This window comes from Coregonus clupeaformis, unplaced genomic scaffold (genome assembly GCF_020615455.1).
Source record: "Coregonus clupeaformis isolate EN_2021a unplaced genomic scaffold, ASM2061545v1 scaf0889, whole genome shotgun sequence".
NCBI lineage: Eukaryota > Metazoa > Chordata > Actinopteri > Salmoniformes > Salmonidae > Coregonus > Coregonus clupeaformis.
The window spans coordinates 49,774-68,370 of NW_025534343.1; the positions used below are offsets into that span (position 1 = coordinate 49,774).

General features: G+C 46.7%; 1 protein-coding gene across 1 annotated transcript in view; it reads right to left on the reverse strand.

Annotated features, from left to right (window-relative positions):
• Positions 1-17,770, reverse strand: part of LOC121549636 (glycogenin-1-like) — a 42,409-nt gene extending 24,639 nt beyond the window's left edge. Inside the window, exons 1-3 of the mRNA XM_041861416.2 lie at positions 17,603-17,770; positions 13,112-13,285; positions 7,087-7,249 (exon numbers count right to left, since the gene is read on the reverse strand). Of these exons, the coding sequence (XP_041717350.2) occupies positions 7,087-7,249; positions 13,112-13,285; positions 17,603-17,770 (505 nt within the window). The remainder of the gene's footprint in view (positions 1-7,086; positions 7,250-13,111; positions 13,286-17,602) is intronic.
• Between the last annotated feature and the right edge of the window lie 827 nt (positions 17,771-18,597).

Genomic DNA, 18,597 nt, shown 5'->3' on the forward strand with positions numbered 1-18,597 from the left:
ACCAAAGATAACCCTGAAGGAGCTGCAAAGCTCCACAGCAGAGATTGGAGTCTGGCCATAGGAGCAGGTAGCTTAGTGGTTAAGAGCGTTGTGCCAGTAACCGAAAGGTCGCTGGTTCTAATCCCCGAGCAGACTAGGTGAAAAATCTGTCGATGTGCCCTTGAGCAAGGCACTTAACCCTAATTGCTCCTGTAAGTCGCTCTGGATAAGAGCGTCTGCTAAATGACAAAAATAAAATAAAATATAAAAAAGCTGTACACTCCAGAGCTGGGCTTTACTGAAGAGTGGCAAGAAAAAAGCCAATGCTTAAATAAAACAATAAGCAAACGCGTTTGGTGTTCGCCAAAAGGCATGTGGGAGACTCCCCAAACATATGGAAGAAGGTACTCTGGTCAGATGAGACTAAAATTTAGCTTTTTGGCCATCAAGGAAAACGCTATGTCTGGCGCAAACCCAACACCTCTCATCACCCCGAGAACACCATCCCCACAGTGAAGCATGGTGGCAGCATCATGCGGTGGGGATGTTTTTCCATTGGCAGGGACTAGGAAACTGGTCAGAATTGAAGGAATTATGGATGGTGCTAATTACAGGGAAATTCTTGAGGGAAACCTGTTTCAGTCTTCCAGAGATTTGAGACTGGGACGGAGGTTCACCTTCCAGCAGGACAATGACCCTAAGCATACTGCTAAAGCAACACTTGAGTGGTTTAAGGGGAAACATTTAAAATGTCTTGGAATGGCCTAGTCAAAGCCCAGACCTCAATCCAATTGAGAATCTGTGGTATGACTTAAAGATTGCTGTACACCAGCGGCAGTATTTACTGCAGTAACTAAGGTTGCAGGTGATATTCTAGATGCTCAGGACAAGAAACATCACTTTCACTTTATTGACTTATCGAAAGTCTTTGACACGTGTCCATGCCCCGCTGGTCCAATGCTTTTTTACAATATATAAATGATATAGAATAGACATGACTATGCAAATCTCCATCTGTAGGCTAATGACAATTATTTATTGTAGTGTATCTAATATAAGGCTTTTCAGGATTTACAGTTGGCTTTAGATGCAGTTCAAAAGCAACATCTTTCTAATTGAAACTTGTGCTTAATGCAAGGAAAACTAAATGTATGGTTCTCTTCTCTGAAAGTAGACAGTCATTTTCAGATTTTAACTCTAAAAGGCCAGCACATTGATAGGGTCACCGCATATAAGCATCTTGGGATTTGGTAAGATGAAAAGCTGAATCTAACTTTACCAAGAACAAACAGTGTTTATATTTTGTTTTTCAATGTCAGTCAATCTTTTTCAAAACACTTTCTGTGCTAGGTTATGGTAATATCTATATATAATATAATAGATTATGGTAATATTGTCTATATGCCTCAACAAGTACCTTAAACTCTGGACAGTGTGTGACCGACCACCTCAATTCAGTCTTATGTAGCAACATTTGAAATTGTGTTTTTTTTTACACTGGATAAAAAGTAGAGACTGAGCAAGAAAATGGTATATCATGCAGTTGAGGAACAAATGGTAAAGTAAATCTGCTTTGAAACTTGTAACTCCACTTTCGAGAAAATGGCCCCTGAATGTTGGTACACCTACTGGAGAGCTCTTTGTCTACACTAGTGCTGTTGCGGTAACCGTATTACCGCCACGAGTCATGAAGGCCGTCAAATTCCACAAGACCGTTTAGTCACGGTAATTAGGCTTCTCCAAGCTCTGTTGGTCATTAGTAGCCTACCAAACTTGCTTAACTGCCTGGTACTCAGCACTATTGTCCCTCTAATCACTCTGACATCAATGCAAATGTAATTGAACATCTAATCAAACACTTCATGAGAGCCCCTGAGCCATGTTGCACAACATTTCTATAGGCTATGGAGTAGCGTGAGAAAACAGAGTGATGGCCTCTATTAAAAAGAGGAGGATCCCATCAGCTTTCTACAGGCTAGGCCTACTATATTTATTTCTCAACTTTCCTAATATTAAGCACATTGCCTCTCTTTACAACAGGAGTATAGCCTACCTGGCTGGCATGAAAATGAATCACGGGGAAAAGCGTCCTCCATTCGCTATTTAAGTGCATAGATGACATGTATTTTTCCCCACTGCCCGTTTTGATACAGGTGTATGATAATGGTCCATTCTAAATCAAAACAAATGTCACATATTATTTAGTATATTTAAAGACAAGATTAAATCAAAAATAGTCTGATGGATGACAATATTAGCATATCACTTATGAATTATATATTATCACTTGTTAATGATGCCCAGCATTAGAAACAATGCCTTTTGTTCGAATCATAGTCGCACACCTCATGTAGCCTAGCCCATTGGCCGATAAGGTTTGTCTCACAACTAAAGTGGCCAAATAACTTCTTCAAATTAAGGACATTAATCTGCTTTACAAGGGGTGTAGAGCCTAACTGGAATATATACAGTTGGAGTCATTAAAACTCATTTTTTAACCACTCCACAAATTTCTTGTTAACAAACTAGTTTTAGCAAGTCGGTTAGGACATCTACTTTGTGCATGACACAAGTAATTTTTCCAACAATTGTTTACAGACAGATTATTTCACAATTCCAGTGGGTCAGACTTAAATGTGGTCAGTTCTTCCAATATCTTCAATATGCACCTTGGAATTAGATAAGGACTCACGCAGTTGTGTCCCGGATGTGTCCGTCTTAACTTGTAGCCTATGAGAAAGACCCGATCACCTGACGGGTGTGAGTGAGACGCTTTGGATTGCGCAGCACAACGCAGCACTCCTGGCCGCAAAAGGCATGGATTTTTTAGGGTGCATCCGTAATGCACCCTAAAAGGGGATGCCGCTGTAAAATTTGAGGCATTATCAAGTGTTTGTCAAATTGTGAATGAGAGACTGATGAAGTGTGTACAGCCTGCGCAAAAAAATAAAGCCGAGCTCATGCCTTTCAAGCAACTTTTTTCAAATCATCATTAGTCGCATCATGCAGCCTTACAATGTATTAAAAATCAAAACATATAGCCCAACGTTTGTAGAACTACAAAAGTTACATTAATAACTCTAAATTAAGCATATAGGAGTACCTATTTCTTTGTTAACTGCTCAACACAGAATTCTTCTGAAATAGATACATTTTCTTCATGTCATGCTTCTTTAGACCTGTCTAAAATAAATAATGGATTTATTGTGATGGTGTAGGCTATATTACATGGATTTATTAGACTTTTTAAAATGGCTTGTAGGTAATGTGTGTAAGCCAGGAGATGCTAAATGTGTTTGTTAATTAAACGGTCAATTACCGTGAGGCCGACAGTTATTTGCTTGACAATCAACTACAATAACTACAGCAACACCACAAACAATCACCGCCACAGCCCTAGTCTACACCCTCTTAAGCCTTAGCCCCACCCATCTCTTTAAGGATTCACACGTGAGGCCATGTGCTAAACAGAGTGAGTAGTTTAGTAAACAACCAAAGATTAAGACTAAATATGGTGAAAGTTGTAGCCTACAATAAGGAAAAACACCAGGTAAAAATACACTGTATCTAGTCCTTGGCCTATATCCTAATCTGACTTTGGTGCAGGTCATGTTGTTCCTCACATTACCGTCTCTGGTAAACACACACTATATAAAATAAGATTGAAGTGCATTTGTCACATGCACAGGATACAGAAGGTGTAAACGGTACACTGAAATGGTTACTTGCATTGTAGCAATATGAAAAAATTAAAGTGTCCAGATAAAATATTTTTAAGTGGATGGGTCACTATTGTCTAGACATGTACACATGTTCATGAAATACAATAGATGGCCGTAATCACCCCCAGACACACCTGGCTAACTTGATGGGTCATGTAATAATCTGGTGAAATGGACTCTTTTGTTTAGACATGTAGCTAGCTAGCTAGCTAGCTAAACAATGAACCGGTATAATCCCACCCTATACTACTACCAATACAAACATCGTCATAGCTGTAGTATGAATCTGCAGCTAGCTAAAGCTAACAAACTAGGTTCAATGTTAGCTAGCTAACATTATGCTATAACTAGCAATGCAAATGGTTCTGATTCGAATAATATTAGTACTGTACACAGATCATACACGTAACCTTAGCTAGCTAGCTAGCCAGCCAACAAGCTAAGGTTCATACACGTAACGTTAGCTAGCGAGCCAGCAAGCTAAGGTTCGCTAGCTAGCGAGCCAGCAAGCTAAGGATCGCTAGCTAGCGAGCCAGCAAGCTAAGGTTCGCTAGCTAGCGAGCCAGCAAGCTAAGGTTCGCTAGCTAGCCAACAGTACGTTTTAACTTACAATGAAAATGACTGACAAAATTAGAAACTTATCTGAAAATGTAGCTAGACTCCTACCCGTATACATGCATGAACACTTCACGGCAGACTGGAAGCATTTAACTCCGTTTTGTTTGTAGCTACATCTTGTTTGGACGGCCTTGTGTCAAGACACTCCGGTTCACACGGACCGTGGCGTGTGCAGAAAGTAGCCCATCACTTTTTCCAACTGATCTGTCGATGGCGCCTGCTAAATTCTGGGCATCAATGTTGAGAAAAGTAGCAAAACTTGTAGTTCGATGGCTAACATATCTTTCAAAAACAGTGCAGTAGAAAGGACTATCAACACATACTGAACAGCTCACGTTACAGACAGAAGCGTGCTACATGGCAGACCAATCCAAACTCATCTCCTGGCATGTCCAGCCCATCCATTATCTCAGCCAATCATGGCTAGCGGGAAGATTCCTGTCTTTTTCCATGGCTAAACCAACTAGGCTCGTAATTTAACTTATTAATATTTGCCTTAAAAAGTTCGTTTTTAAAAAAGGCACATGACAGTTTTACATGTTCCAGAAGGCATTTCTGCCTAAAAAAACACAATTAGATAAAAAAAAAAAAAATGTTTACGTTCAAATGCCTCTCCTGTGAAGTAGTGAAGTTCGACACATCCTAGTTTCCTGAAACGAGTCACGTGGATCACGGCGCTTAAAGATTTAATCACCAATGCTAGATCACCCATCATGCAATGGACCCCTTTCCATCAGGAGGCTGGTACACCTTTATGTAGGACGCAGAAATAGGGCAACTCCCTTTGTTTCTCTGTTCCTTACTGCCCAGATCAGTCTGCTGTCCTCGTCTGTTCCTAAGGAACTGGTGGGGAAACAATTTTATCCCCCATAATGCCCCTGCATCTTGGAACATGCTTCAAAAAGATAAAAAGTTAGCAGCGTTAACGTCCTTGCCTGTTTTTAAGACTGATCTATAACGTTGTTTTTGATGCAGTTGTATCTGGGACATTTGTGCGTATTTGTATGTTTTGTAACATTTTATGTATGATCTGCTATACGATCTGTATGACCTAGCCAGGTCGCCCTCACAAAATAAGTAACCTCAATGGGTCTTACCTGGTTAAATAAAACTAGATTCTCATGTGTGATACCAACCCAGACAAAAAGTCACTAGATTCCTGCCAACTGTTCCTTCACTCCAGGCCGCCAGAATGAGTTCGAAATGAGTCTGCTCTTGAAAGAATGTGGCACCATTAAGACGCTGCTAGGATGCCAGCTCCATTATACAGTGGGACCATTAAGCAAACTAATTGGTGTCTCAAACTCCAATATGGCTAAAATATTCCATCCAGATAGCTGCGTCACTGATTCATTGTTCTGAAGAGGTTGGATAGCCGTTAGTCTGGCTAGCTACAGTAAAACCAACTGCAATATGTTCATGTTTAAAGGGGTTGTCAAAAGCATTATTGCAGATTGCTTACAGCAAGTACTGTGTTTTGTTTGCAATAGGCCCAAAAGCCCATTTGTCCACACTGTAGCAAATTCAAACAACGTATTAAAATATCCAGCTTTAGTCTTGCTATTGTGGACAAGGACACGTTAGCACCAGCAGGCTAGGTAAGATGATTAAATGAGTACATTGTGTACCCTGATGATTGATCAGTTCCAACCAGAACACCTTTCAGTTCTGCCCTCTCATAAATAGTTACATTTAGCTCCATTCCAACAGTGACTATGGTTATAAAAAGGCTATAAAACGAGTCTGCCATGAAAGAGTTTGTTGTCAGTCTAAACCTGCTGTGCTAACATTCAATATGTTCTCTGAATGCTCTGAAGTGCAGAGCGCGAGCGAGGACAAAGCGCGAGCGAGCGAGGACAGAGCGCGAGCAAGCGAGGACAGAGCGAAATGCTGCTAGGATGCCAGCGCCATTATACAGTGGCCCGTCAACAGAAAGCTAGCAGGAATAAACTAACTCAAACCAACAAAAAGCTAGTGGGTTACTGATGTAAATGCATAGCAACCATTTCCAGACTAGGGCTGCGTCTTAAATGCCACCCTATTCCCTAGTGCACCACAGAGCCTGGGGGTTCAATATAGGGAACAGGGTGCCATTTCAGAGTGGTACTGACTGGGGCTGAAGCCAAGCTGGAGGCCACTATTCACCAGGGTTCTCATGGGATGGAGCCAGGTAATGTCAGCCAGTGCCCATCGCAAAATGGAGCTTCTCAAATTCACCCCACCCTCTGTAGAGCTTCTCAAATTCACCCCACCCTCTGTAGAGCTTCTCAAATTCACCCCACCCTCTGTAGAGCTTCTCAAATTCACCCCACCCTCTGTAGAGCTTCTCAGTATAACTCAGGGGGTGAGAGGCTGTGTCGTGACAGGAGGACCCTGTGTTCAGCCTCTAAGCTTCATAAAGTGCTTACTCAAGAAACCGCTTGACATCATATTTAGATAGAGCTAGCTAAAAATGGGTCAACCTCAAACGCTAGAAATGGACTGAAGACTGCTAGAGGACAGCCACTACCCAGAAGGAAATACCACAGAGATTTTGGAACGCAGCACATATTGAATCTACATTGTTGGAAACGCGCCACATTTTCTAGCAGCAAACGACCATGGAAACGCTACCCCGATATACTCCAAGACCTACATTTGTACATAAGCGACAACGCCAGTGGTTAGCTACAATAGGCAGCTTTAAAATACATAAAGTCATAAGATGGAAAATGGACATGACATTGCCAAACAAAACAAAATATTAGAAAACGCTCTGAAACGTTACCGTCGAAGCTGCCGTGTTCTGTGCAGTACTTGAGCAGTTTGCCGTACGTCTCGTTGGAGGGCCGGAACACGAACACGCCAGAGTTGAAACAGTCTGGCCAGCCGGGGTCCGGGGCCGCAGACAGCTCCTCTCTGTCAAACAACTCATCCACGTTCTGTACCACCTGCAACAAACACATACAGGTCAACTATCCTGTACCACCTGGATAACCAGGAGGACATACAGGTCAAATATACTGAAGCCACCTGGATAACCAGGAGGACATACAGGTCAAATATACTGAAGCCACCTGGATAACCAGGAGGACATACAGGTCAAATATACTGAAGCCACCTGGATAACCAGGAGGACATACAGGTCAAATATACTGAAGCCACCTGGATAACCAGGAGGACATACAGGTCAACTATCCTGTACCACCTGGATAACCAGGAGGACATACAGGTCAAATATACTGAAGCCACCTGGATAACCAGGAGGACATACAGGTCAAATATACTGAAGCCACCTGGATAACCAGGAGGACATACAGGTCAACTATCCTGTACCACCTGGATAACCAGGAGGACATACAGGTCAACAGGGGGAGTGTGTATAGACAGGGTCCATAGGGGGGAGTGTGTAGAGACAGGGTCCATAGGGGGGAGTGTGTAGAGACAGGGTCCATAGGGGGGAGTGTGTAGAGACAGGGTCCATAGGGGGGAGTGTGTAGAGACAGGGTCCATAGGGGGGAGTGTGTAGAGACAGGGTCCATAGGGGGGAGTGTGTAGAGACAGGGTCCATAGGGGGAGTGTGTAGAGACAGGGTCCATAGGGGGAGTGTGTAGAGACAGGGTCCATAGGGGGAGTGTGTAGAGACAGGGTCCATAGGGGGGAGTGTGTATAGACAGGGTCCATAGGGGGAGTGTGTAGAGACAGGGTCCATAGGGGGAGTGTGTAGAGACAGGGTCCATAGGGGGAGTGTGTATAGACAGGGTCCATAGGGGGGAGTGTGTATAGACAGGGTCCATAGGGGGGAGTGTGTAGAGACAGGGTCCATAGGGGGGAGTGTGTAGAGACAGGGTCCATAGGGGGGAGTGTGTAGAGACAGGGTCCATAGGGGGGAGTGTGTAGAGACAGGGTCCATAGGGGGTGTGTAGAGACAGGGTCCATAGGGGGGAGTGTGTAGAGACAGGGTCCATAGGGGGAGTGTGTAGAGACAGGGTCCATAGGGGGGAGTGTGTAGAGACAGGGTCCATAGGGGGGAGTGTATAGAGACAAATCAAATCAAATTTTATTGGTCACATGCGCCGAATACAACAGGTGCAGACATTACAGTGAAATGCTTACTTACAGCCCTTAACCAACAATGCATTTATTTTAAACAAAAAAGTAAGAATAAAACAACAACAAAAAAGTGTTGAGAAAAAAAGAGCAGAAGTAAAAATAAAGTGACAGTAGGGAGGCTATATATACAATAGAATAAAGTGACAGTAGGGAGGCTATATATACAATAGAATAAAGTGACAGTAGGGAGGCTATATATACAGGGGGGTACCGTTGCATAGTCAATGTGCGGGGGCACCGGCTAGTTGAGGTAGTTGAGGTAATATGTACATGTGGGTAGAGTTAAAGTGACTATGCATAAATACTTAACAGAGTAGCAGCAGCGTAAAAAGTATGGGGGTGGGGGGCAGTGCAAATAGTCCGGGTAGCCATGATTAGCTGTTCAGGAGTCTTATGGCTTGGGGGTAGAAGCTGTTGAGAAGTCTTTTGGACCTAGACTTGGCACTCCGGTACCGCTTGCCGTGCGGTAGCAGAGAGAACAGTCTATGACTAGGGTGACTGGAGTCTTTGACAATTTTGAGGGCCTTCCTCTGACACCGCCTGGTATAGAGGTCCTGGATGGCAGGGAGCTTTGCCCCTGTGATGTACTGGGCCGTACGCACTACCCTCTGTAGTGCCTTGCGGTCAGAGGCCAAGCAGTTGCCATACCAGGCGGTGATGCAACCAGTCAGGATGCTCTCGATGGTGCAGCTGTAGAATTTTTTGAGGATCTGAGGACCCATGCCAAATCTTTTTAGTCTCCTGAGGGGGAATAGGCTTTGTCGGTGCCCTCTTCACGACTGTCTTGGTGTGTTTGGACCATGATAGTTCGTTGGTGATGTGGACACCAAGGAACTTGAAGCTCTCAACCTGTTCCACTACAGCCCCGTCGATGAGAATGGGGGCGTGCTCAGTCCTCTTTTTTTTCCTGTAGTCCACAATCATCTCCTTTGTCTTGGTCACGTTGAGGAGAGGTTGTTGTCCTGGCACCACACGGCCAGATCTCTGACCTCCTCCCTATAGGCTGTCTCATCGTTGTCGGTGATCAGGCCTACCACTGTTGTGTCAGTCGGCAAACTTAATGATGGTGTTGGAGTCGTGCCTGGCCATGCAGTCATGGGTGAACAGAGAGTACAGGAGGGGACTGAGCACGCACCCCCTGAGGGGCCCCCGTGTTGAGGATCAGTGTGGCAGATGTGTTGTTACCTACCCTTACCACCTGGGGGCGGCCCGTCAGGAAGTCCAGGATCCAGTTGCAGAGGGAGGTGTTTAGTCCCAGGATCCCTTAGCTTAGTGATGAGCTTTGAGGGCACTATGGTGTTGAATGCTGAGCTGTAGTCAATGAATAGCATTCTCACATAGGTGTTCCTCTTGTCCAGGTGGGAAAAGGCAGTGTGGAGTGCGATAGAGATTGCATCATCTGTGGATCTGTTGGGGGCGGTATGCAAATTGGAGTGGGTCTAGGGTTTCTGGGATTATGCTGTTGATGTGAGCCATGACCAGTCTTTCAAAGCACTTCATGGCTACAGACGTCAGTGCCACGGGTCGGTAGTCATTTAGGCAGGTTATCTTAGAGTTCTTGGGCACGGGGACTATGGTGGTCTGCTTGAAACATGTTGGTATTACAGACTCAGTCAGGGACATGTTGAAAATGTCAGTGAAGACACTTGCCAGTTGGTCAGCACATGCTCGGAGTACACGTCCTGGTAATCCGTCTGGCCCTGCGGCCTTGTGAATGTTGACCTGCTTAAAAGTCTTACTCACATCGGCTACGGAGAGCGTGATCACATAGTCGTCCGGAACAGCTGGTGCTCTCATGCATGCTTCAGTGTTGCTTGCCTCGGCCGAGCATAGAAGTGGTTTAGCTCGTCTGGTAGGCTTGTGTCACTGGGCAGCTCGCGGCTGTGCTTCCCTTTGTAGTCTGTAATAGTTTTCAAGCCCTGCCACATCCGACGAGCGTCAGAGCCAGTGTAGTATGATTCAATCTTAGACCTGTATTGACTCTTTGCCTGTTTGATGGTTCGTCGGAGGTCATAGCGGGATTTCTTATAAGCGTCGGGTTAGAGTCCCGTTCCTTGCAAAGCGGCAGCTCTACCCTTTAGCTCAGTGCGGATGTTTCCTGTAATCCATGGCTTCTGGTTGGGGTATGTACGTACGGTCACTGTGGGGACGACATCATCGATGCACTTATTGATGAAGCCAGTGACTGATGTGGTGTACTCCTCAATGCTGTCTGAAGAATCCCGGAACATGTTCCAGTCTGTGCTAGCAAAACAGTCCTGTAGCTTAGCATCTGCGTCATCTGACCACTTTTTTATTAGCCGAATCACTGGTGCTTCCTGCTTCAGTTTTTGCTTATAAGCAGGAATCAGGAGGATAGAGTTATGGTCAGATTTAACAAATGGAGGGCGAGGGAGAGCTTTGTATGCGTCTCTGTGTGTGGAGTAAAGGTGGTCTAGAGTTTTTTCCCCTCTGGTTGCACATTTAACATGCTGGTAGAAATTAGGTAGAACGGATTTAAGTTTCCCTGCATTAAAGTCCCCTGCTACTAGGAGCGCTGCATCTGGATGAGCGTTTTCCTGTTGATTAATGGCCTTGTACAACTCGTTCAGTGCAATCTTAATGCCAGCATTGGTTTGTGGTGGTAAATAGACAGCTATGAAAAATAGTAGATGAAAACTCTCTTGGTAAATAGTGTGGTCTACAGCTTATCATAAGATACTCTACCTCAGGCGAGCAAAACCTTGAGACTTCCTTAGTATTTGATTTTGTGCACCAGCTGTTGTTTACAAATATACAGAGACCGCCACCCCTCGCCTTACCCGAGTCTGCCGTTCTGTCCTGCCGATGTAGCGTATAGCCTGCTAGCTGAATGTTATCATTGTCGTCGTTCAGCCACGACTCCGTGGAAACATAAGATATTACAGTTTTTAATGTCCCGTTGGTAGGATAACCGTAATCTTAAATCGTCCATTTTATTCTCCAAAGCTTGAACGTTGGCTAATAGGATTGATGGGAGAGGCAGTTTACTCGTTCGCCGTCGTATCCTCTACAAGGCACCGGATCTGCGCCCACGATATCTCCGTCTCTTCCTCACGCGAATGACGGGGATCTGGGCCTTGTCGGGAGTCTGTAGAATATCCTTCGCGACGCCTCGTTGAAGAAAAAGTGTTCGTCCAACGCGAGGTGAGTAATCGCTGTCCTGATATCCAGAAGCTCTCTTTGGTTATAAGAGACGATGGCAGAAACATTATGTACAAAATAAATTACAAATAACGCGGAAAAACACACATAATAGTACAATTGGTTAGAGGGCTGTAAAACGGCAGCCATCTTCTTCCGGCGCTGTTCATTCAGGACAGGGTCCATAGGGGGGAGTGTGTATAGACAGGGTCCATAGGGGGGAGTGTGTAGAGACAGGGTCCATAGGGGGGAGTGTGTAGAGACAGGGTCCATAGGGGGGAGTGTGTAGAGACAGGGTCCATAGGGGGGAGTGGAGACAGGGTCCATAGGGGGAGGTAGAGACAGGGTCCATAGGGGGAGTGTGTAGAGACAGGGTCCATAGGGAGTGTGTAGAGACAGGGTCCATAGGGGGAGGTGTAGAGACAGGGTCCATAGGGGGAGTGTGTAGAGACAGGGTCCATAGGGGGAGTGTGAGAGACAGGGTCCATAGGGGGAGTGTGTAGAGACAGGGTCCATAGGGGGAGTGTGTAGAGACAGGGTCCATAGGGGGGATGTGTAGAGACAGGGTCCATAGGGGGAGTGTGTAGAGACAGGGTCCATAGGGGGAGTGTGTAGAGACAGGGTCCATAGGGGGAGTGTGTAGAGACAGGGTCCATAGGGGGAGTGTGTAGAGACAGGGTCCATAGGGGGAGTGTGTAGAGACAGGGTCCATAGGGGGAGTGTGTAGAGACAGGGTCCATAGGGGGGAGTGTGTAGAGACAGGGTCCATAGGGGGGTGTGTAGAGACAGGGTCCATAGGGGGAGTGTGTAGAGACAGGGTCCATAGGGGGAGTGTGAGAGACAGGGTCCATAGGGGGGAGTGTGTAGAGACAGGGTCCATAGGGGGTGGTGTAGAGACAGGGTCCATAGGGGGAGTGTGTAGAGACAGGGTCCATAGGGGGAGTGTGTAGAGACAGGGTCCATAGGGGGAGGGTGTAGAGACAGGGTCCATAGGGGGGAGTGTGTAGAGACAGGGTCCATAGGGGGGAGTGTAGAGACAGGGTCCATAGGGGGAGTGTGTAGAGACAGGGTCCATAGGGGGAGTGTGTAGAGACAGGGTCCATAGGGGGAGGTGTGGAGAGACAGGGTCCATAGGGGGAGTGTGTGTAGAGACAGGGTCCATAGGGGGAGTGTGTAGAGACAGGGTCCATAGGGGGAGTGTGTAGAGACAGGGTCCATAGGGGGGAGTGTGTAGAGACAGGGTCCATAGGGGGAGTGTGTATAGACAGGGTCCATAGGGGGAGTGTAGAGACAGGGTCCATAGGGGGAGTGTGTAGAGACAGGGTCCATAGGGGGAGTGTGTAGAGACAGGGTCCATGGGGGTGTGTAGAGACAGGGTCCATAGGGGGAGTGTGTAGAGACAGGGTCCATAGGGGGGAGTGTGTAGAGACAGGGTCCATAGGGGGGGAGTGTGTGTAGAGACAGGGTCCATAGGGGGAGTGTGTATAGACAGGGTCCATAGGGGGGAGTGTGTAGAGACAGGGTCCATAGGGTCTCACCATTGTGTCCGCGTCCATGAAGACACATTTGGAGTAGTGGGTAAGAGTCCAGCAGTGTAGCTTGGTGAAGGTGACTCCCAGGTCCGGTCTCTTCATCAGGGCCAGGTGAGCTCTGTCTCCGCTGTCCAACACATCCACCAGCAGCACCTCGTCAAAGATCTTGGAAGCACCTCTCTGGTGGGAGGGAGGGAGAGGAGCAGACATAATGTACTGTGAATATGGTGTGCAGAGGAAAGCCTTCTGATTGGACAGCATTCTGAATAAGTGCAGTAGTGATGAGTCAGCTTCATATGGTGAGGCCAGGGCATATCATGATACACCTCTAGGGCATATCATGATACACCTCTAGGGCATATCATGATACACCTCTAGGGCATATCATGATACACCTCTAGGGGCATATCATGATACACCTCTAGGGGCATATCATGATACCACCTCTGGGCATATCATGATACACCTCTAGGGCATATCATGATACACCTCTAGGGGCATATCATGATACACCTCTAGGGCATATCATGATACACCTCTAGGGCATATCATGATACACCTCTAGGGCATATCATGATACACCTCTAGGGCATATCATGATACACCTCTAGGGCATATCATGATACACCTCTAGGGCATATCATGATACACCTCTAGGGCATATCATGATACACCCCCTCTAGGGCATATCAGTGATACACCTCTAGGGCATATCATGATACACCTCTAGGGACAGTGAGGGCCAGGGCATATCATGATACACCTCTAGGGCATATTCATGATACACCTCTAGGGCATATCATGATACACCTCTAGGGCATATCATGATACACCTCTAGGGCAGTATCATGATACACCTCTAGGGCATATCATGATGCACCTCTAGGGCTATCATCGATACACCTCTAGGGCATATCATGATACACCTCTAGGAGCATATCATGATACACCTCTAGGGTATAGTGAGGCCAGGGCATATCATGATACACCTCTAGGGCATATCATGCATACACCTCTAGGGTACAGTGAGGCCAGGGTATATCATGATACACCTCTAGGGCATAGTGAGGCCCGGGTATATCATGATACACCTCTAGGGTATATCATGATACACCTCTAGGGCATATCATGATACTCTAGGGCATATCATGATACACCTCTAGGGCATATCATGATACACCTCTAGGGCATATCATGATACACCTCTAGGGGCATATCATGATACACTCTAGGGCATATCATGATACACCTCTAGGGCATATCATGATACACCCCTAGGGGCATATCATGATACACCTCTAGGGCATATCATGATACACCTCTAGGGCATATCATGATACACCTCTAGGGCATATCATGATACACCTCTAGGGTATAGTGAGGCAGGGCAATAACCTCTAGGGCATATCATGATACACCTCTAGGTACAGGGCATGATACACCCTAGGGTATAGTGAGGCCAGGGAATATCATGATACACCTCTAGGGCATAGTGAGGCCAGGGCATATCATGATACACCTCTAGGGCATATCATGATACACCTCTAAGGGTACAGTGAGGCCAGGGTATGTCATGATACACCTCTAGGGTACAGTGAGGCCAGGGCATGTTATGATACACCTCTAGGGTATAGTGAGGCCAGGGCATATCATGATACACCCTCTAGGGTACAGTGAGGCCAGGAATATTATGATACACCTCTAGGGTACAGTGATGCCAGGGCATATCATGATACGCCTCTAGGGTATAGTGAGGCCAGGGCATATCATGATACGCCTCTAGGGTATAGTAGAGGCCAGGGCATATCATGATACACCTCTAGGGCATATCATGAAGTACACCTCTAGGGTATAGTGAGGCCAGGGGCATATCATGACACACCTCTAGGGGTACAGTGAGGCCAGGGCATATCATGATACACCTCTAGGGCATATCATGATACACCTCTAGGGCATATCATGATACACCTCTAGGGTACAGTGAGGCCAGGGCATATCATGATACACCTCTAGGGCATATCATGATACACCTCTAGGGTATAGTGAGGCCAGGGCATATCATGACACACCTCTAGGGTACAGTGAGGCCAGGGCATATCATGATACACCTCTAGGGTATATCATGATACACCTCTAGGGTATATCATGATACACCTCTAGGGTACAGTGAGGCCAGGGCATATCATGATACACCTCTAGGGCATATCATGATACACCTCTAGGGTATAGTGAGGCCAGGGTATATCATGATACACCTCTAGGGTACAGTGAGGCCAGGGCATATCATGATACACCTCTAGGGTACAGTGAGGCCAGGGCATATCATGATACACCTCTAGGGTACAGGAGGCCAGGGCATATCATGATACACCTCTAGGGTACAGTGAGGCCAGGGCATATCAGTGATACACCTCTAGGGTACAGTGAGGCCAGGGCATATCATGATACACCTCTAGGGTAGAGACGGGGGTACAGTGAGGGGGCCAGGGAATATCATGATACACCTCTAGGGTAGCAGTGGAGGCCAGGGCATATTCATGATACACCTCTAGGGTAAGACCGGGGTACAGTGAGGCCAGGGAATATCATGATACACCTCTAGGGTAAGACGGTAAGCAGTGAGGCCAGGGGAATATCATGATACACCTCTAGGGTAAGACGGTACAGTGAGGCCAGGGCAGTGAGGGTAAGACGGGGTACAGTGAGGCGTCATGCCAAATTAAGACGGGTACTCACTCCGACACCTGTGGGGCATTTTCTAAACAGGTCATATTATTGTACACTACCACTCAAAGTACATTTTGTTTCAAAATCTCTTAAGTCCTACAAACATATGCTTAGTACTGTTAGAAACTGTCAAATGTTGGGAATAGGTTCCAAATATGTCACCATCACGGTTCCAAAAAAAATCAAAACAAAATGTACCTAATGGTATCGCTATCAAAAAGATAAAATCGTGTCATTCCAAACTATCTGCAGTTTTATACCATTTTTCATGCCACTCCAGCCTTTTCCCTATCCAGCCGTGCCATTCTCTGTGTAGCCTGTTCTTTTCCCTATCCAGCCGTGCCATTCTCTGTGTAGCCTGTTCTTTTCCCTATCCAGCCGTGCCATTCTCTGTGTAGCCTGTTCTTTTCCCTATCCAGCCGTGCCATTCTCTGTGTAGCCTGTTCTTTTCCCTATCCAGCCGTGCCATTCTCTGTGTAGCCTGTTGCAGGTAACTGCCAAAATAAAGGAAACAGCAACATAGTGTCTTAACAGGGCGTTGGGCCACCACCAGCCGTCTTAACAGGGCGTTGGGCCACCACCAGCCACCTTAACAGGGCGTTGGGCCACCACCAGCCACCTTAACAGGGCGTCGGGCCACCACCAGCCACCTTAACAGGGCGTCGGGCCACCACCAGCCACCTTAACAGGGCGTCGGGCCACCACCAGCTGTCTTAACAGGGCGTCGGGCCACCACCAGCCGTCTTAACAGGGCGTCGGGCCACCACCAGCCGTCTTAACAGGGCGTCGGGCCACCACCAGCCACCTTAACAGGGCGTTGGGCCACCACCAGCCACCTTAACAGGGCGTTGGGCCACCACCAGCCACCTTAACAGGGCGTCGGGCCACCACCAGCCGTCTTAACAGGGCGTCGGGCCACCACCAGCCGTCTTAACAGGGCGTCGGGCCACCACCAGCCACCTTAACAGGGCATCGGGCCACCACCAGCCACCTTAACAGGGCGTTGGGCCACCACCAGCCACCTTAACAGGGCGTTGGGCCACCACCAGCCACCTTAACAGGGCGTTGGGCCACCACCAGCCACCTTAACAGGGCGTTGGGCCACCACCAGCCACCTTAACAGGGCGTTGGGCCACCACCAGCCACCTTAACAGGGCGTTGGGCCACCACCAGCCACCTTAACAGGGCGTTAGCCACCACCAGCCACCTTAACAGGGCGTTGGGCCACCACCAGCCACCTTAACAGGGCGTTGGGCCACCACCAGCCACCTTAACAGGGCGTCGGGCCACCACCAGCCACCTTAACAGGGCGTTGGGCCACCACCAGCCACCAGAACAGTGTCTGGAATGTCCTGTGTGGAAGCACCTGCAATATCCTGTGTATCCCTCATTCACTTGTGTTTCCTTATTTTAGGCAGTGGCCTGTAGAATGGATGGAGGGGTGTCGCTCTGAATATAACATTGGGGATAAAGTTAGGAATGATGATGTCATGTGTACAACATGTAAAGAACTGCGTCGCTACATTGAAAGCTTTTCCGTTTCTAAAAGAACATATTTGGGTGTTTTTGGAGATTTTGTTCATTTTCCCCCCCAGAGTCCCTTCCTACACAATGAGGATGATGAAATGAATCCCTGGTTGGAGGTAAATTACTCAACAACAAGTGAAATCGCAAAAAAAGGTTTTCTACACCCTTCTAGAACATTCTATTTACATAAAAAAATTGAGATTAGATTGTAAAAAGCAAATTCTACTTTAAAGAGGTTCTTACTTGCAGGGGGTCAGAGACGTGGGGTCCGATCATCACCACCAGCTTCCTGGTTGTCTTGTGGTTCCTCAGGGACTTGCCCAGCACCATGGCTCCCCTGGCATAGCTGTCATTGGTGGCCAGCGTCACAAAACGCCTGGTCTGGATGGGGACAGAACTTATTAATAACATTCTCCATTAGGTTCAAATGGTATGAATCCAGAGGTACATTTACTTCATTGCTATAACCTCTTAAAAACCTTCCCAAAAAAAAACTGCTTTGTAAGGCGTGACTCATTACAGGTCTCAAAACAAAGGCTCTAGGTGTTCATAATAGGTATCGCAGGTTAAAAAAGACAGTCCCTAACACATTACTTCAGTGAGGGAGTGGTGACGTCCAATGGTCTGTGGCAACGGTTGTTCTAACAATGATGCCAGAATGGCCTAGGGCTTGATGACGTCAACTTTGACACACTGTAGGAAAATCTATAAACTGGCCATAGACTCAACAAGTCTCAACAATGGGATTGATTATAAGCTGGCAAAGGACAAATAGATTCATGTTATTATAATGCCAAATGTAAAAACTGGCAGTTAATTTAGCAGGCCTGGCTGGTCATTAAAACAATCCCCTGTGTATATTAAAACACTACACTGCAGTTGGTCTTGGGGGCCAACTGGATAACTCCCTGGTAAAAAGAAACCACTGGATGCAAAACCTCTAATGGTGTTCAGATGCCAAACCAGGCACAGTGACAGCTAGATTAAGACAGAATGTAATTATGTGTTTTCCAACTGTACCTCCTCCCAATCTCTCCCACCCCGTGTGCCATTGGTCCCAAGAAAACAGCTGATGTTAAATTATAAGAAAGGAGATGATTGTGGACTACAGAAAAAAAAAAAAAAAAGAGGACTGAGCACGCCCCCATTCTCGTTGACGGGGCTGTAGTGGAGCAGGTTGAGAGCTTCAAGTTCCTTGGTGTCCACATCATAATATAATATTATAATATGCCATTTAG